The sequence below is a fragment of the Diabrotica undecimpunctata genome, chromosome 7 (genome assembly GCF_040954645.1).
Source record: "Diabrotica undecimpunctata isolate CICGRU chromosome 7, icDiaUnde3, whole genome shotgun sequence".
In the NCBI taxonomy this organism is placed as follows: domain Eukaryota; kingdom Metazoa; phylum Arthropoda; class Insecta; order Coleoptera; family Chrysomelidae; genus Diabrotica; species Diabrotica undecimpunctata.
In genome coordinates, this window is record NC_092809.1 from 45,638,976 (window position 1) to 45,665,558 (window position 26,583).

At 32.7% G+C, this 26,583-nt stretch overlaps 2 protein-coding genes across 2 annotated transcripts in view; both read left to right on the forward strand.

Moving 5' to 3' along the window:
• LOC140446358 (uncharacterized) overlaps positions 1 to 1,756 on the forward strand; it is an 88,735-nt gene extending 86,979 nt beyond the window's left edge. The window contains exon 16 of the mRNA XM_072538901.1: positions 406 to 1,756. Coding sequence (XP_072395002.1) covers positions 406 to 578 — 173 coding nt within the window. The 3' untranslated portion in view covers positions 579 to 1,756. The remainder of the gene's footprint in view (positions 1 to 405) is intronic.
• A 5,214-nt stretch (positions 1,757 to 6,970) lies between these two features.
• Positions 6,971 to 7,564, forward strand: LOC140446359 (zinc finger BED domain-containing protein 5-like). Its single transcript, XM_072538902.1, has one exon. It carries the CDS (start codon positions 6,971 to 6,973, stop codon positions 7,562 to 7,564), a length of 594 nt encoding a protein of 197 aa, XP_072395003.1.
• Positions 7,565 to 26,583: the final 19,019 nt, after the last annotated feature.

Genomic DNA, 26,583 nt, shown 5'->3' on the forward strand with positions numbered 1-26,583 from the left:
CTTCGGAGATATGAATTCCAGGTTTTCTAGTAAAGTGATTAAACGTGAAGATTAGTATTGAAATATCCAAAGAGATGAGGTATTCTTATTTACAAAATTGTTATTGGTTAAATTCTTATTTGTATTAATATAATATAATAACCAACATTAGCCGTGAAAGTTTTAATTGTTTTTTTGCTAAATATATTAGTATTAAAATATTATTAATATTATATATAACAGTATTAAAACATTATATTATTATTTAATGAATAAACACCTCAGGAACGCCTATGATTTACGACCGTTTTATGAGTTTGAGGCACATTTCGTGCTCTCAACAATTTGTGAACGGAGAATAGGTGGCTTAAAACCGTCATGTAGTTTATTTTTCTATTTATGTTTTATGTTTTGTTTTGCTTTTAGGATCAAGATTCGGCATTATGCAAGTAAGATTGGGATTAATATCTGTGTTACGTGACTACAAAATAACGGTTAGTCCCAATACTAAATTACCGCTCAAATTTCATGAACAAACCTTTGTTTCCAGCACCATAGACCGCATTTTGTTAAGATTAGAGAGCGTTAAACAAGATTAGATTTTCTAAGAACATTTTTTAATAAAGCTGTTAGTATGTTTTTATAATTAAATACTTTTTAAGTTTTAGTTTATTAGATATATTAAACTACGTTGTATACACGATTTTATAGAACCCCTAGAAAGTTATTTACGTATAGACAACACAGTCTCTATGTGAACATGCTGCATACAATTTTGGAACGAAACGAGCAGTAGGAAAGCTCATTATATAAGGCTTTATAGACTTTCAGAAGGCTTTTGACCCGGTGAATAAAATGAAATTGGACAAATAGATAAATTCTACCAGTCTACAATTTCCAAAATAAGATTCTCAATTTAATAAAAAGTAGTTATAACTGACATCCATATAAGGGTGATTCTCTCATTTAATTGAGCTTGCAGTAGGTGTTCACCATTATGTCATACCTTGAACTAATTTCTTCATTATTATATTAGATGCGCTAATGGGAAACATTTCATATACATAGAAGGAACCTGGATAAGTACTCGTAATTGTTCATTGAAAGTTGCAAGTAAAATTGTGAAATGATAAACAAATAAAAACACAAAGGCTGCTAAAGTTTTTTAACGAAAAATTATAACACGGCTTCTCAATTGTTGCTCACATTACTGTGCTTATTATAAGCATCACTTTCCACAAAGAAAAGTAGAGAGAGTAAAAAGAAGAGAGAGTATAGGCACTCGTAGAAACACCTGCTCAACAGAGGCACCTTTCGTTCTCCTCCTGTTGTTTATCCCCCTTCTTGGTTATTATACCACAGAGAAAAACATAATTCAACAGTACAAAATAACTTTATTTATTTACTTATGTAAGCGCAAACGACAAAAAGGCTCTTAATTCCTTAAAAGCAACCTTAGTCCTGTGACAGGTATCCTTGATATTAAACCACTTTACTTAAATCTCTGTCGAAATGTCGACTGACTTGTTCTGCTAGATTTGACAGAACTAAATTTTGGTTTGTTATAGATAATCATTTGTGCGTGACTCTAACTTAAATAACATAGACTATACATTCTGATTATCAATATTATAAAACAATTTAAACTGTAATAATTACTCTTCGTAGGTCTTCTGAAACTATAAACCACAAATTGTATTGTATCTTGTAACTTTTGACATGTTTGTTCATAAACAGTTACTGATTAGTTTTAACAATAAAGATACATTATATTTCATTGTTTTTCTCATATCTTAAATATTCTATGGAATAAATGTATTTTATTAGCATCCACATGAGTTATTCAGCCAATAGCATTGACATGAATATAACAATTGGTTGCCTAAATTCAGTTAGAAGAAAGCAAGTATTCCAACTCATATTATTAAGGCGGACTCAATCGAGCTTTTGTTACTTTCGTTCAAAATGCCACATCAGTTTTTGACCACAGAATATGCAGACATAATATTTGTTTATGGATTCTGTAATGGGAATGGTAGGGCTGCTAGTAGAGAATATCGCAGGAGATTTCCTAATCGTTGAACTCCCAGTCATCCAACATTTCGGTCAGTTTTTAATTATTTGCGAGAAAATGGCACTTTTCCTAGTGGAACAACAGAGCGACATGTAGATGAAGCAGGAAGATGACATTATGGACGCCGTTACTATGAACCCTACAATAAGCACTAGACAAGTAAGTCGAGAACTCAATGTTACTCAATCAAAAGTAAGTAGAGTCTTACAAAAAAATAATCTATACCCATATCACATTCGAATGGTTCAGCGACTACATGCTGGAGATGAGATCGATAGGTTGGAATTTTGTAGATGGATTAACAATAATCGACCAACGCTATACAGGACACTATTTACAGATTAAGCCCAATTTACCAGAGACGGGATAAATAATTCACGAAATTCACATGTGTGGGCAGAAAAAAATCCCCATGCTATTCGAGAACGTCGTTCTCAGTTAAGGTTTTCGGTTAACGTGTGGATTGGTGTCATAAATAACCAATTAGTAGGTCCTCACTTTTTTGACGGTCCTTTAACAGGGCAGGTCTATTTGAACTTTCTACAAAATATTTTGCCGAATTTGCTTGCCAACGCGAACGTTGCTATCCGAGGGATGTATTTTCAGCATGATGGGGCACCCCCACACTTTTTACTGGCAGAGAGACAACATCTCAATAATGTTTATGGCAACAGGTGGATAGGACGTACAGGTCCTATTTCGTGGCCTTCAAGATCCCCTGATTTCAATCCCGTTGATTACCATATTTGGGGACGATTGAAGCAACTAGTTTACGCAGTGAATATTAATAACCGACAACAATTAATTGATAGAATTATACATTGTTCTAATACTATTAGAATATGCTAATATGCTGGTATCTGATCGGCCTATGGTGGAGCAGTACGGCAAGAGATAAGGGCTTGCGGCTAGGTGATACTCCTCCATAGATCCCTACCGGAAGGGCGTGGAACGCCTAAATACCGGGTATATATATATCTAATACTATTAGAAACGATCCCCAGAGTATCCGTAATTCAATACGTCAATAATAATTCGGCAACAAAAATGTGTACAGGCTGCAGGGTTCCATTTCGAAAATCTATTTTGAATTATTTTTATTTTGTTACCATTATTGTATCTTTTCCAGTTCTAATTTATGGGTTTATCATAACTATGTACATATTTCTAGTTTTTTTTTTTAATTGTTCTTCGTTATTGTTAGTAGTTACTGTTTTTTGTTGTGCAGTGACTCAGTTTATGATTTCAATTAAAATGTTTGAAATTTATAACATTTGTTTAAATTAATTACCTTATAATTTGATACTTCATTATGGTTGTTCTATTTTTGGTAAGATTTGATCGTTCACTAAAAATTTAATAAAAGTGCGACAACATTGTTGCATATGTCGTTTTCATTGGCTATTTATGTAGTTTAAAAATCACTTATTGCATTTTAAAAAATATATATACAGGGTGTAATATTTAATACGAATCCCTAAATTAATTTTTCCAAAGCCAGTCCTGGAATTTTTTAGTTTAGCTAATACCAGTCGAATGCTTGATAGTAGTGTACTGTATCATGCAAAAATTTAAAAAATCAAATGAGCCGTATAAACACTACAGTATAATGAAATAAATGGTCAATTACACAAATCACCCTGTTAATTAATAAAAAAGAGGAGTTGACATTTTTTAGTGGCCACATGATATGCTCCCTGAGGGACTCTACATATGGTAGAAGTATGTAAAGTTCCTCATGACTCACCCTGTATAGACATCTTTAAGGAATATGACCGTTTAATTTAATAGAAAAAAATGTGCACTCGTAAGTGAATGGGATATTTTCGGTCAATTTGGAGATAAAAAAGACAAGAGTTGTGCTACTTTATCTATTTAATGAAGACGTTTCGCCCAATGTTCATTGGGCATCATCAGAAGGCGAAACGTCTTCAATAAATAGATAAAGTAGCACAACTCTTGTCTTTTTTATCTCCAAATTGACCGAAAATATCCCATTCACTTACGAGTGCACATTTTTTTCTATATATATATATATATATATATATATATATATATATATATATATATATATATATATATATATAAATCTTTTTTGTAGATAGAGCGCCACACACATGTTGTAGGATCTCAAACGAGAACCTTTAGGCCAAGTGGCGATTAGCGAATTTTTCTTCTTCAGCTCATTTATAGTGCACTGGACACAATTTCTGCATTACAATTTTTATGTTCTTTATGTTTGGTCATCCAAATGACCGGCTCATTTGTCGTTAAAAATCAAGACACTGTAACATAACGTCATTTGTCCACTTCATTTCAATTAAAAAAACACACACACAAATAAAACTTCTGTACGCTCCTGAGGTATTTAAAAATTAGACGATTAGTCGCTGTAACTGCCAATTATTTATAAATTTCATTTGAGCGCCTATGCAAGTATAGACAAGTATGTACTTCGCAAGTGTACAAACAATCGTGATACCTTTGACTCAAGTCATTTTTACTCATGATACTAGAACTAACAAGATAAGTCAACGCGCATGTTCTGGAATCTTTCTCGCACACCTGTGACGTAAGCCCGAGACAACTTTAATGATGCCAAGTTAAATGCTCTATCTGTTGCTATCCTGTGTGCTTCAAAACGTAGTGAATGAGATTTTTATTTATTCATTGATGTAGTAAAAACTTTGTATATTATATTGTTATATAAATTTTGTGGTGAAAACATTCAGTTTACTGTGTTATATCACCTAATTTATTTATCGTACGCAACTTCCTCCCGACTCCCTGTAACTACTTTATAAAGAAGACTAATTATTTGGTTGCCATAATGTATTATGCAGTGGTGGGTTGTTTAAAGAATTATAATAAAACTATGCAAACAAATGCGTAAAGTATGGGTCTTGAAGTATTTTCAGCGAGACAAATTTAACGTAGAAACCGCGAGAATATGATCAAAACATTTTACAGAAGCTGACTATTGTTTAAAAGAAAAACTATTGAGATTGCCTGACAAACAGTGGAATATTACTACTAATAGTATAATCAATTATGAAATTGTCACTGAAGAGATCTTTTCCTCGCTAAACCTTCCTAGTGGTGATACAGAAATTAACCCTGGAGATTTAATAGACAGTCATCAAGATTTTATTAATTCAAATATAAAAGACCTGGAACGAGATGGATTGGAAAATTTAGCCGGTTTTATTGCATTTAAGTTACAAAAAAAAAAAGAAATACTTGGATATATTCCGGACGCTAACGATAAATCGTTTTCTTGGGTAAACCACGTTTCTGAGGGTGGTTTACTCAAACCAACACTGAAATTTGTAACTAAATGTAGTGAACTGGAACATCTTTTTCGTAGTTATAATGGCAACACATTAAAAATAACTAAAAATTATTTAAAAACCCTAATAGAAGCTGCCAAATTTATGTAAATGTTAGCGAAGGTGTAAAATTACTTTTTTTTATACGTAAAATGTATTTTAAAATACTAATTCTAAATAAAAATATTAAAGATAATTACAATATTCGCAAGATAAAAATCACGAAGATTGTAAAATAAATGTCTAAATGATATTCATAAAATCTGAAGTATGACCTGGTTTTCCTTATGTTTCAAATTCTTTACATTTTACCGGCCTTTTATATTTAATTTATGTTTTGCAGCAATATCTATTTTGTTTGTAATACACACAATCAAATCGAAGATTCATATATTTCTTTAATTAATTTTACAAATTACTTATTAATTTTCAAACTACGTTTTCACAGAAAGTTTTCACACATTAACAGTTTAAGTTTCGAAGTTGTTCATTACAGTAATGAAACAATGTTGCCATATAATGCTTCGTAAAAATAAGATACACACAAGTTCCCTGGCTTTGTTTCGCTATTACGTCATGCGCAAAGCCGATTAAAATTAGAATGGCAAGTGAGCATATCTTCTTTGTTATAGGTTATAGCAGTGGTTCCCAACTGGTGGTCCGCGGACCCCTGGGGGTCCGCGAGGTATGGCTGAGGGGTCCGCAAGATATAAAAATAAATATATGAAGAGCCAGGGAGAAAAACGATATAATTCCATTTTGCAAATTTTTTTAGGAAAGCGAAAACAAAGTTTTTCTCTCTAAATCTTTAAAATTAATAACATATATCGCGCAAACTTAAAGTTATATCAAATTTTAGATTGTTAACTATAATTTTGTTTATATACCTAAAAAAAATATTTTCGTGTAAGACAGATTCGGTCTCCCCTCTTCACCACCACTGGCACTGGAACTAGATACTACCATCAGCAATAATTCTATGCAAGAGAATGTTGGGTGATGCGGCTGTTAAGATAATAAGTAGTGTTTCGCTCTCTAACAACACTGTCCAAAGACGAATTTCAGATATGGCCAATAACATTGAAGATACATTGCTGGTCAGACTTAACATGATCGACATGTTTGCTCTTCAATTGGACGAAAGCACCGACATATCAAAAAAAGCAATAATGTTGTGTTTTGTTCGATTTTTGTGGGAGGACCAGATATTGGAATATTTTCTTTTTTCATGCGAACACACAACAGCAGCAGATATTTTTACTGCATTGAATAAGTTTTTCAATAAACATGACGTCACATGGACAAAATGTGTGGGCTTGTCTACGGATGGAGCAAAATCAATGGCTGGCCACAAAGCGGGACTTTAAGCTCGTGTCAAAGCAGTAGCTCCTGAGGTGAAATAGACACACTGTTGTATTCATCGTGAAGCCTTGGTAGCCAAAACATTGCCTGAACCTTTGCAGAAGATACCTAACGAAATAGTTCAAATCGTTAATTACATTAAAACTCGACCTCTGCAATCCAGATTATTTTCTTTGTTGTGCAAAGAGATTGGCAGTGAGCATGAACACCTTCTTATACGGAAGTAATGTGGCTCCCTCGAGGGAGGATATTAACAAGATTTTTTGAACTTAGAGATCAAGTTCGTGTTTTTCTTCTTGACACCAAGTACGCAGATGTTCTCACTGACTTTTCTTGGCTTTGCTCAACTGCTTACTTAGTGTTCACTTGGAATGTATTAAACCTAGGTTTACAAGGGAAAAATGTAGACATATTCAAAGTTGAAGATAAGATCCGTGCTATGGTAAAAAAGTGCCAGCTGTGGGCGGCAAGGATTGAAAACAAGTCGTTCACTAACTGTCCTAATTTGAAACAGTTCTTGGAGGCTGCAGAGCAGAGTTTACCTGACCCAATAAAGATCAACGCAGCCGAGCACCTACGTAGCCTAGCCACGACTTTTAGGATATACTTCCCTGAGCCTGACCCTGACGATGGTTGGATTCGAAATTTCGTCAGCTATCAAGCAATTGAACAAATCCAAGGCCTCACAGATGAAGAACAAGATAAACTTGTGGATTTGTCGAGTTGTGGTACGATCAAGAACATTTTTAATGGCGACAAAAAGCAGACTTCTGGGCAACAGCACGCAAGGATTACAAAGAACTTGAAGACAAGGCTATGAAAAGAATTCTTCCGTTTGCAATAACCTATCGGTGTGAGCAAGCATTTTCTTCCATGTGCTTCATGAAAAACAAATTTAGGAATCGGCTTGACATGCGGTCGGAATTCAGAGTGAAAGTTTCAAGTTTGGAACCTAGCATTACAGAAATAATGGATTCTAAGGTTAAATTCAACGTGTCTCATTAATTGAGAAGTGAAAATTAAAACTAATAATGTACTTGTATAAGTACTCTGTAGTTTTACAAATAAATCCTAAATAGCATTAGTTTGGTTTATGTTTTCACATATTTTGGCTCTTTTCAGATAACTTTAGGTTTTTTTAGGTCTTTAGGAAATAGTGGGGGTCCTTGTCATTATAATACCTTGATGAAGGGGTCCTTGGAGAAATTTAGTTGGGAACCCCTGGGTTATAGTATTATGATTTTTAATGACAACAGATAGAAAACCAAGAATGACAAATAATTGTACGAGCAACCCACTCACACGACATGGCAAGTATACGTAAAGGACGATTATTCGCCAAGTACACAAGCAATTATAATTATAACTATATTAGCTATATATAAAAGTATTATACAAATAAAATATTTAAAAATATTTAATTTAATATAAAAAATTAAAATATAAAACTTTTTTATATGTATTTAACAAAAAAATTGAGATTATCACATAATTTTAATAAAATAAAGGAGAAGGTACAAATATGGGCCAAGCTTGTAATATGAGCTATAGCAATATTTTTGATACAACTATCGCCATCTATTAAGTAACGCGATATTTTTATGAATGTTAGTATATAAAACTTACCACTAATAACAGATTCCTTCTTCTGACAAGCATAATCTTATATAGAATGAGTTAGTGTTAATTGACATTAAAAGTGAGTTTTAACTATCAAAATTAAGAAAAAGATTTGTATTTTTATATTTTTTTATAAATATTTTGGAACTTTTAAAAATATTTATAAGGTTCTAATTACAATATGGGCTAGTCTTATGTCAGTTATGAGCATGTATCAGTGATGCCACTGCTACCGGGAATAATTTAGCTACTTTAATTGCAACAGTGGCGGATCAAGAAATTTTTGTCAGGGGGGGGGTCATGGGTCTTGAGAGTGATTTTGATACAGGATTTAGATTTTTGCACATTTCAGTGGCTGATCCCCAGAAATTTTTTGTCGGGTGGGTGGGTCATGGGTCTTGAGGGTGATTTTAATGTAGGATTTAGATTTTTGCACCTTTAAGATTGATATGATTTGTGCCTTATGTAAGGGAACCTTTCTCAATAATTATTTTAAGCGATATATTAAATGAATGAGAAATTATTAAAACCCAAATACCCTACGGGTGCAAAGAAGGATACAACATTAAGGGCTCTTAAACTTAAACCAGAAAAAAAAATTTAATCCCACATACTCTATGACAGTCAAATCAAGTGTACAAAACTATTAAACCATAGGAAAGTTATTAAAATATAAATACTGAAAAATTAAGGACTGTCAATTTAAACTAGGTATTTTAAAGACAATTAATTTAAACCCACCTATCCTATGGCTACAAAATCAAGAACAAACCAAGGATAAATAAGTATAAACCCATGTTAACTAATTTAAATGCAATAACTCAATGTAAGTAATGAATGTATTAAACATTCCCAATAAACTCTATCTTAACGTTGGATATCCGATATCAATTTGTAAAAACATTCATTTATTCCTTATTGCTATACGGAGTTGAAATATGGACTCTCGGAATTACAAGTATGAGGCGTATAGAAGCCTTTGAAATGTGTGTTTTTCGAAGGATGCTGAAGATTTCGTGGACAGAGCACGTGGCCAACAACGAGGTGCTGAGAGTAATGAAGAGAACTCCTAAATATTGTAAACAACAGAAAAACGAGTGATCTAGTACATATTTACAGAGGAGAAAAATATAACTTTCTACGACTCATAATGGAAGGAAAAGTAAAAGAAAAAAGAGGTCCAGAAAGAAGAAAATGCTCCTGGTCGAAGAATGTAAGAGACTGGACATGCATGGACACACATTCGATACTAAGAACAGCTTAAGATTAGAGAGCAATTTGCTGTAGTTAAAGCCACCCTTCCGTAATGAAGAAGGAACCTTAAGAAGAAGTGTAAACAGCATTTTATTTAAATTAATTTATTTAACAAAAAACATAATTATAATTTAAGAATAGTTATTTCCATAATTAGGCATACTAGGCTACAAGTAAGTGAAATATTTTTTTACTCGGTATTGAAATTTTTCTCACGAATTGTCAGTAACAGCCGGTAACGAGTGGTAAATAAAAGTTCAGTGATTAAAAATACTGTAAAAATAAGATAAGTAAATATTATATAATTTTATAAAATGTATTCTTTTCGCCTATCTGATTTATCAAATCGCTCTTTGATTACATCAACATCTAGAGAAATTTCAAGTTGCACATTGATGAGTGCTAAACCAGTTAACCTTTCCTCCGAAGTTCTATTTCTAATCCAAGTCTTAACACGCTTAAGCGTAGAACGCTCTGCTGTTGCTGCACTGACTGGCAGTGTAATTAATATTTGCAGAAATATTCTGATATTTGGATACATGTGAATATCGCAGTTTTCTAATACTTCTAAAATACAATCAGGCAGTTTTCCATTATTTCGCACGACTCTTTTCCACTTTTGATCAACTTTTGTGTTATCAGTTTTAGGTAAAACAACTTGAAGATTGAATAGATTCATAACTTTCGGTGAAAGTCGTTCTTCTAAATCAGTTAAGATATTGTCTAAAATGGGTAAATAAATAGCAATAGTTAGCAGATTGGTTTTGACGACAGGTTTGACGAGAAACTATACGAAGCATCTTCAATTCAATATCTAGTTGTTCAGCTATTTTGTTTACTTCATAGTAAAGTTTGCTAAAAACAGATTCAGCATTTGATCTTTTATTTTGAAGAATCATTTAGTGTCCTCTATGGCCTCAGTAGCCTACTTCAAATCTAATTTTGATGACTGAAGAAGACGACTAAGTGATACAGTTGTACCTAAAACATCACTAAGACAAACTACTAAAATGAGAAATTCTGGGCTCCTAATAGTTTCCATTATTGAAAATGCATCAGCTGACATTTTACTGTCCTTCCACATAGAAATTGTTTCAAGAGCGTTGTACATTTTGATGATTGATTCGCCCTGGAACTGAAGATGACCTTCATGTCTTTCAACCCAACGAGTTTCACAAATACCTTGGACAGCAGCCTCCAGTTCCTTTATTTGTATTCACTAACTTATCAGACAGCTAATGCAACAACAATATTCACTTTGATATTTATTATAGATAAATTATAAAATGTAGCACACAGTCTTAACAATTTTAATACATATTCAAATTACAAACAACCAATTCGTAGACAAAACTAAAGATAAGAAATACCTAATACAAAATAAAAATGTGCTGATTTCGTGCGAAAAGTCATGTCATGTATATTGAATGAGCAATAATGTGTGGGCGGAAATTCTATCTCATCGATAATCGAACGATTCTCTGGCACTCAAATGACGAATTGACAAAATTTGAAAATCGTGTAACTCTGAATTCGTGGATGTCTTCTACACTTACCCGTAGAATAAATGAGTTTGAATCATCTCAACTCTTGACTTCCTGCTTATAAGGTTGATGGGTTTTAAATTATTTTTTTAGGATTATTTGGTTTATATTTAATTTTGTTTTGGGGGTGGTCATGACCCCCCCTTGGATCCGCCACTGAATTGCAAGCAAAAGATCAACCATATTTTAAAATATAGGATTACTAATTCAAGATGTTCAACCAGGACCTTCTACTGAAATGCAAAGAAAATTTCTGACGCCTTATGACATTTTGTCAATCCCGATTTATAAAAAAAAACCACTAACAAAGGAAGAAAAGCATTGGAAGCAGCTGTAATTACCTCATCTCCTTACAAAGACAAATTATCAAAATTTATCAAAAGCATTTGTTACATACCTGTATCAACGAATGTCACGGGAAAATCCTTAGTTCTCTGGTCTTACCCTGGGAAACAATAAAAAAGCTAGCAAATTCTAGCGGTCAGATAATCTTAGGATTTCCTGATGATAGATACATTACAAAGCATGTTATTAGAATATATCCTAAATCCTCCTCAGGATCGAAAGACAAGAAAGCATGGACCCATGATTAGAATTGATTTATTAAATGTAAAAAGTATAAGGCTTCTTAAAGAAAAATATCGTCTGTCCCACCTGTTTTACCTTCCTTTTTTTTTGGAGTGCTTAAACAAATTTTTCGCTTGTTTTTTTATTGACTATGGCTGTTAGTGTCTCCGTTATCTCACCTAGTTTTATGTTAAATTCTTCATTTTTCGTGAATTATCCTTTTACTATTTTCATCTCGGATTCATCTAATCTACACTAAACAGCAAAAATAGTAGCCACCCTATAAATTTCCGCAAATAAAACTTCATTGGAAGTTTTGTGCATTGTTTGATATTGCGTTTCAATTTAAATCTTTATTACGATCATGTAGGCTTGTTTTTGAAAGTTGTGACGTTAATGTTGTTATTTTCTGTAGTCACTGTTTATCTTTTAAGTTAAAAACATTTAATTAAACAGTAATTTAGATTTTCAACTATGGATTTCGACTAAGTGAATAATTAAGATGGTGTTATCCACAGTAGATGTTGCTCGAATTATTGCATTGGCACAAGATGGAAAAAGTCAAGTTAATGTATCCAAAATTTTGAGTATTCCGAGAACTACAGTACGTAGAGCTTTCCATTGCTTTATAGAGACTGGTACATACTCAAGTCGACCTGGTTCAGGTTGCAGAAGAGTTACCTCGCAAAGAGATGATCGTTTTATTGTGATGAAACTTTTAAGAAATCATTCATTTTTGCTCAACAACATCAACACTAAGATATACAGAATTTGAGCCAAATTATCTTTACTGAAAAAACGCGGTTCTGTTTAAAGTCTGGCGATGGTGGAGAGAGGATTTGGAGGCGGAGGAATGAAAGATATACCCAAGCTTGTATGTCCCAGTAAAGAAAGTTTGACAGTGGTGGTGTCATGGTTTGGACTGGAATCTTATTTAAACCTTGAACTCATCTTATTTTCAGCAGTGGTCCCCTGAATGTCCATCGGCATATAGAGGATGTTTTGGCAGAAGCATTGATCCTAGCAGTTACCATTTTGATCCTGATCTAAATATCGTCAAACATCTTTGGGATAAACTACATCGTAGGGTTAGAAGGCAACCAGGCCAGCCTCAAAGTCTTGCAGAACTTTAAAATATGCTTCGTGAAAATATGAACGTATTCTTCAAGTTTTTATTCAAAATTTTACGACAATAAAACAACTGTTTTATTTAAAAACAATTTAAAAATTCATTAAAGCAAGTTCTCCAACATAAAGTATGGATGCTTCCTTAGAAAAAGTTTTTAGCCAAAACAAAAAAAATCTTCTGATCTTGTGAGAGAAAAAGAATAAAATGCTGGTGGACATGTTGGGTTTCTAGAATAAACACAAAACTTTTTTTGAAAAATAGGTTATTAGGTCAAAGTAAACCTTTTAAAATTTTTGATACTTAACATCTGTTTTGAACTTTTTGGGATTTTTGTATTAAGGTATGCAGCTACTTTTGGAAAGGATGTGAGAACAGTAGATGTTCCTAACCTAAATTCATGCTTTATTAAATCATCAATAAATTCGTGAACAATCGCAGTCCTCCTTGCTGTAACTAAAAAAATCCTTTTCTTCCTTTCATCTCCCTTGTAAGATGCTGCAGAAAGAGATTTTTTTGTAGTAAACAGGCCACTATTTATTATAGTCTTGGATCAGTGTATTCTCTTCATCCATTTCGTTTACGGAATTTATGTTTTTTTTGTGTTTGATCTGACAATCAACCAAACATAATCTTTTACTAGAAAAAGTCGGCCATTTTTATTAAGTTTTGTCATCACCATAGCAAAATCTCTGTCACATGGCATGTAGGAACATCTCCTTATGGAGGCATACTGGTTCACACTTTAAAATCGTCCGAGGTCTGTAAGGCCTAAGCACATTCTAAGAACTGTATGGTTCTTATTCTGACCACCACATCCGTCAGAAATAATATGGAAATATTTAATGTTTGGTGGAATTTCTCTGTTTATAAAATCCTTAATTAAGGAGCAAACCCCATTTAATCATTTTTCCCATAGAGCCCATACTTTCATGATATAAATAAAACATGGTTTTTCAGTTTTTAGGTCGTCGAGTTAAATAATTGGCCTGAGAGTTCAAGCCACAATTTCAAGCGATTCAAGACCATAATGCAGAAGTAAAATCCGATATAAAGAGCATTTCAGAGATATAAAAAAATTACTGCTCAGAATTATTCAAAGATACTTAAAAAATGCGTCAGTCAACATGCAATCAGAAAGGCAGAACCAATAATTTTACAAGCAGAAGTAAAGAAGACTTTCAACCAACTAAAAAACAAAAAATCAACAAAGGCGATGATCCTGATGAGTGGTGCGAATCAACCCTTATCCCAATCCATAAAAAAGGATCGTTAAAATTCTTCTCATTCTTCTTTTTATGTAAACATGACTCTGTCTGTTTTGCAATAGTTGTCGTTCCATCGTTTTCGTGATCTTCCTTCTGATCGTCTTCCCATTGGGGAACCGTCTCTTGCCGTCTTTACTACTCCATTTGTTGTCATTATTTGGCTTATATAATCGTTCCATTCTACTCTTCTATTTCTTATCCAGTTCTTGACGTTGGATCTACGTCGTATATCTGCACTTCTAGCTCTGTCCCATAGTGTCTTGACATCAATTTTTTTAAGTGTTTTCATCTTTGTTGTTTCTAACATCATTTTTGTCTTTTCTGTGTAAGGTCGTGTTTCTGCCACATATGTCATTATTGGTGTGGTGACTGTTTTGTAAATTCTGTCTTTCATTTCTTTCCCGATATTATTATTTCTCCATACTCTTTCATTCAGCAGCCTTCAGCTCTGGTTGCTCTATTCACTTGATCTTTCACTTCAGTTTCGAGCTTTCCATAGCTAGATAATGTGATTCTTAGATATTTAAACTCTATCACTTTTTCTATTATCTGAAGTTCCAGCTCCAATTAACATCTTAGTAAATTTGCTGGTGTTACAAAAAATTAGAGGCATTTGAACTGTGGATGTATAGCAGAATCCTGAGAATATCATGGACCGAGAGAGTCACAAATTTCGAGGTCTTGAGAAGAATGAATAAAGAAAAGGAAGTCATATTTACGATCAAAAAACGAAAACTGCAATACTTGGGACATATTACAAGAGGCGAAAGATATGAACTGCTTCGAATAATTATGCAAGGGAAAATAGCAGGAAAAAGGTCCATAGGAAGAAGACGAAACTCCTTGCTAAAGAATCTACGGGAATGGTATAGCTGTAGCAACAACGAATTGTTTCGGTCAGCAGTTTCGAAAATACGTATAGCCCTGATGATCGCCAACCTTCGGAACGAAGATGGCACTTGAAGAAGAAGATAGTTTTTGAGGAGGCTTTTGATTTGGGATCAAAACAAAATTAGACAAACTTTAGCACTTTTGATTTTTCAAATCAAAAATTGAGCTTGCAGAAGGCGTTCACCATGATTGCATGCTTTCAACTACCTTGTTCATGATTATATTAGATGTACTAACGAGAACCATGTTATATGGAAGAAAGCTGGTTATTTGATCATAAATGTGACAATGAGATAAGAACGATTTCGTTGAAAATTAAACATTTCGCAAGTGAATTTGTGAAATGATACACAAATAAAAAAACAGAAGCCTTTTAACAAAAGATAAGAACAGGGCCTCTCAATTGTCTTGCACATTACTGCGGTCATTAAAATCACCATTTTTCACAAAAGAGAATCAGCATACGCATTCGTAGAAAGACCTGCTCACACCAGAACAGAGGCACATTTGTTCCCCTCCTGTCATACATAGCCCTTCTTAGTTAACACATCGCAGACAAAAACGTAACTCATCAGTATAAATACCTTTACTGAGAAAACAAATCATGTAAGCGAAAATTACAGACAGGCTCTAAGATGCCTAGTAATCTTAGTCCTATGGCAGGTATCCTTGATATTAACCCAGTTTACTTAAGTATATATTTAATTGTCGTTTGACTTATTTCAATTCGTCATATTGTTAAGGGGCCATGTTTCAGTTGAAAGGCCTTTTAAGCACCAAAGTCTATTAAGCACCAGAAAATCGATCATCAATAACAGTTGTCACCCTGTGGCTTTTATATTTTGCTCGCTATATATGCCAGAACTGAATGATTTTGATTTATAATAGATAATCAGTTGTGCGTATCTTCAACCTAAAGAACGCAAATTATACACTAATTACTCTTTCTCAATTTTCTGAAACTATAAATTAAAAATTTTATTGTATATTGTAACTTTTGTTATGTTTCTTCATAAACAGTTAGTACTGATTAGTTTTAACAATAAATATAAATTATATTTGATTGTTTTTAGTTTTCCTTGTATAATTAATGGCATAAATATATTTTATTAGCTGATTCAGCCAATAGTATTGACTTGAGTAAGTATAATTGGTTGCCTAAATTCAGTTAAAAGAGTGCGAGTATTCCTGCTCACATTATTAAACTCATCAATTTCTGGTTTTCTTTGTTTTATAATCAATTAGAATTATAACTATATAATTTTCTTATTATATAAATGAGAATATTAACCTTTTTTTATATTTATTGAACAAAAAAAAATAAAATGTTCATATAATTTTACTAAAATAGGATGAGTGCATAATTGCCGCACGCTAGTAATGGTCGCCTCAAGCCAACTAACGTTATTCAATTCACTTCTTAAGTCTTACATTTTTATCGCACATTTATATGTTACCCTGTTACTTGTCATACGTCAAACTTTAGCACGCGAAAATTAATTTGTTTTAATACATACTTATAACGTACACTTTAATAAAAAAAAATAAATGGTGCAAAGTTAGACCCTATGGATTAAAGTTACCCCGAATGACTGTATATGAGACAAGTTGTTTAGTCTTATATAAATAGACGAAATATATTGGATATTATAAGAAGAGTTTACTTTGTCTATCTATTGTACTTTAATTTCTAAGCAAAAAAAGTTAATATATTATAAAATTGGTATTATGGTTGGTGTTTTAACCAGGATGAGTAATTCAAATTTACCGCGCTGTAATGCTTGTTTGTAATTGGTCCAACCGCAGCCAAGTTAGTTTACGTTGGCCTGTTATGTTATGGATCATTTACTAGATATGGTGATCCCAGAATTGTCCTTCTATGTTCCATTTGTAAAAAAGTATGTAGATGACTTAATCATTGCTATTCCTAGTAATGGTTCCACAGAAATTTTACAGGTGTTGAACAGTTATGACCCTATACTACAGTTGACAATCGAACATGAGGATGATCTATGCTGTCCCCTTTCTTGATACCCGGTTCATCAGAACCCATAACAACTCCCTGATAATCGACTGACATAGAAAACCTCATAGTTCTGGACGTTTTCTTAACTATTGGTCATATCATCGTTATTCAATAAAAATGAATTTGCTGAAACAAATGAAAGCTAGAATTACATCTATCAGTGATCCTTCTTTCCATCAAAAGAACCTGAGAATCCTTTATAACCTTTTTATTGACAATTCGTACCCAAAACACCTAGTCACCAAGATATTATTCAGTTTGACACCTAACATAGTACGCCAAAATGATGAGTTGCAAATTACTGTCACAAGCGAAGGAGAGCTGCCGCCCTTTTCTAAAAGCAGATCGCTCATCAAACTCCAAAGCAAGAAAAAATAAAAAGTCGACTATTTACACGAGCACACCAGTGAAAGATCAGTTGGAAGCTGAAAAAGAGGCTAAAGATTTGAAGGAAAGACGTGCGCAAGAAAGAGCTGAAATGCGAGAAAAGAATAGAGTGAAGAAATCTCTTTCCTATGAACCAAAAAGGAGTAGGAAAGAATCTTCCTCTTCCAATTCTTCTACAGAAGTAATACTTGAATCAGAGGATGAAGGCTGGATGGAAGATGATGGTCAGGACAACGATATTTTTATGGACAAACAAATGGAGAAAAATGATTTCGTACTTGTAAAATTTATGGGTAAAAAATCGGTAACACACTATGTTGGCCAAATCGTAGATATTCGAGATGTGGAGGTACAAATTAATTTTTTAAGGAAAAAAGTGAATAATTTCGTATTTCCCGAAGTTGAAGATGTCTCAGTTGTCGACAAGAACGATATTGTTGGAATTTTGGAGCACCCAGTAGACACTGGCACGAAAAGGCAAGGAAGATTATTTTCATTTAATATTAATTTCAGTTCTTATAATGTATCGTAGTTTCTTTTTGTTAACATAAAGTTTTCAGTATTCCTGTATATGTTTTACTATGCGTCCACTATAACCCCATACTCTGTCCACTTTAACCCCACCGGGTTCATTGTGGACAAATTATTGATTCCGATTTGAATCAAAATATTTATTCTATTAAGAAAGATACAAATAAAATATTCACATCGAAAGTTGAGTTGATGTTTACAGTAAATATGTGAGGTAAGTTCAGCAATAAGAATCTTATACATATTTTTTAATTTGCTAATAAGTAAAAATGGTCCACAGTAACCCCCTTCTCCCCTACTTATTTATATGATTACGTTACAGCTTACGAGTAACTATAATTACAACTCGAACAAATGGACTATTATGATTTACTAACGAACTAATAGTATGCTAAACTAAATTACCTGTGCCTGTGTGTTTACTATATTTATAACAATATCGGTTATTAGGCCAGCGATGATGTTTTTGTAAAAATGCGTTTTTACAGTTAGATTTGTAGCAAAAGTATTATGAAACAAGACACATGTGTTATTCAATACCTCTATTCTAGTTTCTATTTGTCCTAATAAAAATGGGTAAATAATTTACGTAGCGAATAATACGTATTCTTTTTGGATTTTTTATGAATTAAATAATTATATCAATATCTCACCACATTGCCAAGGAATATGACTACCACGACTAATCCAATGTCCAGAAAACTTGTATTTAAGTATGTTCTAGCTGCCTTCTCTCTAGAATATGGTGGTGTGCCATCTTGCATAAACCACATATTTGGGGTTTTCAGCATTTTACAATAGAGAAAAAGTAATACAACGCCATTATAGAAACTTAAGAAGCGATAGAAAAGGGAAATTGTAAATATGATGACGGTAAACGTCTGAATACGGACACAGCACCTTAAGAAGAAGATGAAGAATCTTTTCTCCGATAAGACATTTACCACCCATAACAGAGCATTTTGTAATGTTACATTATCATTTTTGAGTTGTTTTAATAAAAATAAACTATGAATTATGCTTATCTACAGGTATTCAGTGCTTTACCGCACAAATATCAAACTAAGAATTATTATGCAGCTGACTTATAAAATGCGATTATCTCGAAAACAGTTGAATTTTCAGGTTACTGACAAGTATACCTTTTCTTTGTAAAAATAATGTATCTTTATACACACATGTAGCATATGTGGCGCCCTCTATAATTTATCCTACTCAAAAGCATATAACTGTACATTTTTGTCTAAAACAACTGTCTAAACTTTACAAACGTAAAAGTTATAGCGAAAAATAAAATTTTAAATTTGCACTTTAACACCCTGTATCTTTCTTAATATCAACATTTTATTAAAGCAAGTTGGCTTAAATCGTAATATTTTAAAGTGCAGAATCTATGGTTTCTGTGTGTACAATTACTTAAGGACCACCCTGTATATATTTGCCCTTTTTGTATTTTTTTATACCTATAACAAATACTATGAAATTTGTTCCAGTATTATTGTTATTTTGCTTTCCTAACTATTACAATATAAAATCGTGGAGAGGAAAATTATTTGATAACTGTCCTATTTAAGAATTAACTTTTTTACGGGACAGAATGAATAGCGTATATTTTCTTAAATTTTCATCAAATTATTTATAATACTAAAAGTTTTATATGGAGAAATTGGAATAATTTCGAATGCAAGAGAAATTTGCCACAGTTCAGTTGTTTCAATGTGAGAGTACAATACGAGTACGTAAACTGATTCCTGTATTTATGTTACATAAATTTAATAATTATAGTTACAATTACAATTGCTAATGAGGCGTTTAAATAAAAGTTTAGATAAACGTAATGATTTAAATATATAGGTTTACTTATAGTTTCAGAGATTTTTAATTATTCAAATTCACACTTAAGGAATATATTTTTTAGAATTATTATATAGTTAGAGTTTTAATAAGTCAGACAGGCAAACATAAATGAGTTCAATTTAAACTTAGTTTATAATATCATTCGTGATCAAACTGAATAGGATATATCCCAAGGAATCTCCTTGTCTTATGTATAATTTATAAGCGATTGTTTTGTTCTTTCTTCTTCTTAAAGTGCCAATCCGTTCCGGATGTTGGCGATCATCACGGCTATCTTTACTTTGTTTATTGCAGCGCGGAACAGTTCAGTGGTAGTCGTGTTATACCACTTTCGTAAATTTTGAAGCCAGGAAATGCGTCTTCTTCCCGGTCCACTCTTACCATTTACCTTCCCTTGGAGAATCAGCTGGAGAAGGCCGTAACGTTCTTGATTTCTCATTACATGTCCTAGATATTCCAACTTTTTAGTTTTGACGGTCATGAGAATTTCACATTCTTTCCCCATTCTACGCAGGACCTCCACATTAGTAACTCTTGTCAACCCCTTTCGAAAGCTTCTGTGAATATGTAGCAGTTCAATAGACGGCATTTTGTTTTTAATGATATGTCTCGACTGTTGAAAATGGTTCTCATTCTAACGAATGCTGCTTTTGCTTTTATTATTCGCTGTTTAATTTCTGTTGAGTGGTCCCATTGGCTATTTAAATTGGTGCCTAGATATGTATATTGCTCGACTCTTTCGATATTCTGTTGGTTGATTGTAAGTTGAGCGTTTAGTATTGGTTTTTTACTAATTGTCATAAATTTGGTTTTCTTTATGTTAAGAGCTAGTCCGTATCTGTTGCTGACTTCTCTTATGCGATTTGTTGATATTTGTAAGTCATTCAGATTATCGGCAAAAACTATAGTGCCATCTGCATATCTAATGTTATTCAACCATTCACCGTTTATTAGTATTCCTTTCGCACAACCGTCTAAAGCTTCCTTAAATACCCATTCAGAATAAATATTTAACAACAATGGAGACAAAATACAGCCCTGTCTTATTCCATGTTCTATTGCAATTTTATCAGTTAACTGGTCTTCTATTTTGATTTTGGTCGTTTGATTGTAGTAAATGTTTCTGATAATTCTAAGATCTTTGTTGTCAATTCCAATTTCTTACATTAGAGTCATTAATTTGTCATGTTTTACTCTGTCAAATGCCTTCTGGTAATCTATAAAGCATACGTATATGTCACAATGCACATCCTTGCATCTCTGAAATAGCACCTGTACAGCAAAAAGGGCCTCCCGTGTTGCCAGAGCATCACGAAATCCGAATTGTGTTCTTGTTAGTTGTTCCTCACATTTTGTATATATTCTTTTGTTAATGACCTTTAGAAATGTTTTAAGTAAATCGCTCATAAGGCTTATAATTCTATAGTCTTTGCACTTTCTCGCATTGGGTTTTTTTGGAAGATTTATAAAAGTTGACACTAACCATTTTTGGGGAATTATGCCTGTATCATATATATTGTTAAATATATTTGTCAACCATTTTATGCCATCATAGTCCATAAGTTTTAAGAATTCTGAGTGAAAATTATCAGGGCCTACTGCTTTACCATCTTTGGTGCTTTTGATGGCATATTTTACTTCTTCGACTGTAAATGGTGGTCCAGATTCGCAATTGGTGTTTGTTGTAATACCAGTGTTACTTCGTATATCTTCAAAAGTTTTTTCCACGTATTTAATCCAAATATCCCTTTTATGCTCTATTTCCAGTACTATGTTTCCCTGATTATCTGTCAGGAATCCAGTGTTCTTGTGTTTATATAAACCTGCCGCTTCTTTAATCTTTTTATGGAGGTTAAATGAATCATGTTTTTGTTGTAATGACTCTATCTCTGTACACTTCGAGCTAAACCAATTTTCTTTTGCTATTTTAATAGCCCTTTTTATTTCGTTATTTATGTTGTTGTAGTAGTTCTTATTATCTTTAGCGTTTCTTCTGTCTTCCATGATACATAGAATCTCCTCCGTCATCCATTTATTTTTATTTGTTCTTTCAGGTTTTAAATATTTCTCTGTTATCTCTTGACTTACTTCGTGCAAATTTTCTAGTTGTACATCTGTGTTATCTGTTTCTGTACGAGCCCATGGTTTTCCTGTACGAGCCAACGTTTTTTTTTAGGCGTTTTTGTACCTTTTCCTTTACTGTTTTATTTTTCAGTTGGTTAATATCGTACTTCATAATTTTTGGTCTTTGAACTTTTTTTAAACCAAGTTTTATTTTGGCGATAAGTGGATTGTGGTCCGAATTTATGTCGGATCCCGGGTACGCTTTAACAGATGTTATAGTGTTTCTAAATCGTTTGTTAATAAGAATATAGTTTATTTGATTTCGCACTGTGTGATCTGGAGTATCCTGGGGAGATTTCCACGTATATAGTCGTCTTGGAGGAAGATTATAAAAGGTGTTTGTCACTACGAGCTGTTCTTCAGTTGCAAATTCGATCAAGCGGTCTCCGAGTTCATTACGTTCCCCTAGACCAAAGGATCCCACTAAATTTCCACTTTGTCCTTTGCCAACTTTGGCATTAAAGTCTCTCATTATTAATATTATTTCGTTTTTCCGAATCCTTTTGACAATATTAGTAAGGTCATTGTTAAATTCTTCTATGATTTCTTGGTGATGAATGATGAAAGAGCATCCTTTCTGATACAGGTATAAAGTGACTGACACAATTGGCGATTTTATTATTCATAATTAGGCCCACTCCATTTATATGTTCGTTTTGTTCTTTAGCTTCGCAATTAATTTGCGATCCTTTTATATGTTTTAAGTAACCTTTTCAGCGACCTGATGATAAACAGTAAAGTTTATTGTTTAAAACTGTTGGTCTAAAGTTTGATAAATTTATTGTTAGTCCAGCATTTATTTCGCTAACATGGTTAAAATGGACTCATATGTGCAACCTATCAGTAAAGTGCTAACCTCGTTGTAGACCCCCTCCTTATTTATCCGGGCTTGAAACCGGCAACAGTTTTGTCAAGCTACTCGATTCACCCAACAAAATTTCTGCGGGGTTTTCTCTGTCATCTGTGCAGGGGAGCGAAGTAATCACAAAATGGAGCGGTTGGGGGTTTAAGGAAGGCCTCAAATTTAACGTCAACGCTACAGATCTCCACAGCGATCGGCAGACGTTACGAAAAGACTTCTCAACAAACAGTAAACTGAGACAGTACATGTAACAGACAACCGCCACTAGTAATGAAATATTATTAATCAATCGATCCGAGCTGCTGAAGCTCAATTACAAACCACAACATATCTGCTAAGATGCTAATGACTATTATGATGACGATATGAAAACAAAACTAAGAAGAAATGCTAAATGCAGTAGAGCATAGACTTTAAATACCGAATTGCGGGAACATTGTAAGCGCAACATATGAAAAATAAAGGCGAATATAAGAACTAGAAATAATAGTGTGAAAAAGTTCCAAACACATTTTTAAATATATTTAAAACGTGTTTACACAAACACACACACGCACATATATATAAATATGTATATATATATATATATATATATATATATATATATATATATATATACATATATATAAATATGTATATATATATATATATATATATATATATATATATATATATATTAAGGAACACTCGAAGTGTTCAGTCAACCAACGAGAAAAGACAGTGGCCTTGAGGTCAACATATGACAGAACAGAAAGGCGTACTTAAATAGTCTACGTTGTCTACGTCTTACCTTCTAGTCTTATTTCACCGACAGCAACTGAGAAGCTTAAGAGTGGTAACTTCATTATATATATTTTTTTGTAATATCACAAGAATTCAATTTTAATCAATTTAATAATATTACCTAAAGTTAAAATTAAATTTAACTAATAATATACTGTTGGAAGTGCATCTGATGATCTTTTTAGTTCTCTATAAATTAATGTTTTTTCCTTAAGTTTTTTACATATTTTTTATATACATGTACAATTACCACATGTCTTTTGCTGTGATAAGTTTGAATTAATTTGTAAACTGTATTCAGTTCCAATTAATTGTTTATACAACATAATCTTGTAATGTCCATTGTCGTAAGCTTTTTTACACATTTAATATCTTTTACTGCTACATATCTTTTTAAGGTAACACACTTATAATAACTTTTCCATGGATGTTTGGTTCTTTATATTGTTCGTTTTAGATGAACTGATGATGCTTCCTGATTAGGAAGCGAAACGTCTTCAATAAATAGATGAAGTAGCCACCTGCTTTGTCATTTATAGATATATATATATATATATATATATATATATATATATATATATATATATATATATATATATATATATATATATATATATATATATAATTTTCTAAGGCCGCCGTCTCTCGTCCCCATTTGCCCTGCTCTTTTGTCCTAGGTTGTTGCCTCTTCTAGGTTCCTTGCTGTCATTGCTCTTTACGTATCTGAAGATACGTAAATGCCAATTTATTCTCGCTCTGAATTTATCTTTACTATTCCCTTTCTTTTTAAATATTATTCACAAATAATTAAAGGTTTTTACACATTTGATTTTACAACTTTAATACATCTAAATCGGGTGTTTCGGCATTTTCTCGTCCATTTCTATAGGGTTTATAAAATCTAGATAAATATTACATAGGATGCGTAATAAACTACATTCTTGTCCCAAACCATTAGTTGTATTAGGCGGAAAGGTTATTTCTGTTCATATTTCAATTATTGCAGTATTTTTGAGTAGCCCTAATAATAACTCGATTTGCTATCAAATTCGTTAGTTTCTTCTACAACTATTGACACGCTATCATATATGTTCTTTTCAAGTATTTTTTTTTATATGTTAAGTAACCAGAAACATTTTCCCCAGTGACTTATATAATTTTTAACAATTACTATGCATTCTTTAACTGTAACTTTAACACTTACATTCTTCACTTTAACCGAATATTAGTACCACTTTCATTGATAAGAACTTATTGGGACTCTTTTAGAATAGACATATTATTCAAAGTCAATTTTTTTGCTTTTTATGTTACTTTTCTCACAAGTGAAAATAAATTACTGCAAAAGATAAAGAGTTAAATTAAGCTAAGCACTAAAATATAAATTCACTCAAATTAACACAATTCTTTTAATTTGAGTACGTCTGAGACCAAAATGAATCGGAAGCGTTTTGATACGTCCCCAGTTAACCAAAATAGGAACGTTTTATATGTAAACAATGTCAGAACAAAAAAATGTTTCAACAAACTAATAAACTCATTAATTCAGTTCATGAGATAATTACTAATTAATTAATTAGTCAACAACGTTAACCTTGCCAACGAAATCCTTTTGAAGACAATAGAATCATTACTTGACGTCTTTGTTTAATAACTATATGTAAGTTTCTTTATCTAATTGGGATATGTTCTTGCTTTGTTGTTTTTTGTTTAGATTAATTGTCTTTTGTATATATCTTAAAATAATTTTAAATCGTTATGTGTGATAGAGTCGAATAGGGATATTAAATATATTTTAAGATGTCATGGAGCTTTTTAGACTGATGTTCCTGCATGTGTCAATATTTTGCATATGTTGTGTTTACATTATTCCGGCACTTCGGTATTTAACGATGTGTTTATCGGACACACGGTAACAATATTACTGGTAAACTTTTGGTTTAGACACGTACGAAACCAATGTCGCCTTTTTTTTGAAACCAAATGTAGAAGACAATTGTTCCTTCTTCTTACATTGTTAAAATTCAGGGGGAATAAATGTTTTATTTTTTCTAACTGTGCCAACAATTTTTAAACCATTAGGTAGCATATTATAGGCCATATCTAAGTCTGTAAAATAGTTATCAAATGTTACGTTCCTGTTGGTTCGGGAATAAGGTTTGCTTAGTGATTCTACCACTTTAAGTCCCAAACTAGTAGTTACTTTACCGAGATATGGAATCGCATTTAGAGGATAAAATATTTTTGAGTCAAATGTCCACCATATTTTCATTCCATACTTGTCGGGTTTTAAGGGAATATATTGTTTAAACAGACATCTTCCACGATAAGGAATAAACTGCTTGTCGATTGTTATATTGGGTCCTGTCAAATATTGCTTTTTCAAATTTCCTAGTATTTGATCCCATATACTCCGTATAGCAGCCAGTTTATCTTCTTTACGTCTCTCGGATCATGTCGTTTTGTCGTCGAAACGAACAAAACACAAAAGCGCTTTCAACCTATTTGTACCCATACTGGCTCAAAAAATCTGTGGTCCATAAACTGAATTTCACAAAGTTTTATAACTTGCATAATTTGATTTTAGATTTACGGCGGTGAACAGGAGAGATAATTCAAAACATATATGCCACCATGCAGATAAAGCTGGACGAAAGCATAAAAACTAATTCCATAAGATTACAACGGTGAGTAAGACAAGGAGACACCGTTTCTCTCAAACTATTTATCCTTGCTCTAGAAGACATTTTTAAGAAACTAGAATGGAACAACAAGAGTATCAACGTCGGCGGATCATACTTAAACCACTTGAGATTCGCAGATGACATAGTTTTAATAACCGATAATATCCAAGAGAGGACCGGGAAGAAGACGCATTTCCTGGCTTCAAAATTTACGAAAGTGGTATAACACGACTACCACTGAACTGTTCCGCGCTGCAATAAATAAAGTAAAGATAGCCGTGATGATCGCCAACATCCGGAATGGATAGGCACTTT

Bases quoted from the DNA above. Each gene is read 5' to 3' on its own strand.
- LOC140446359 (XM_072538902.1), top strand. From the start codon at position 6,971: ATGTGGCTCCCTCGAGGGAGGATATTAACAAGATTTTTTGAACTTAGA.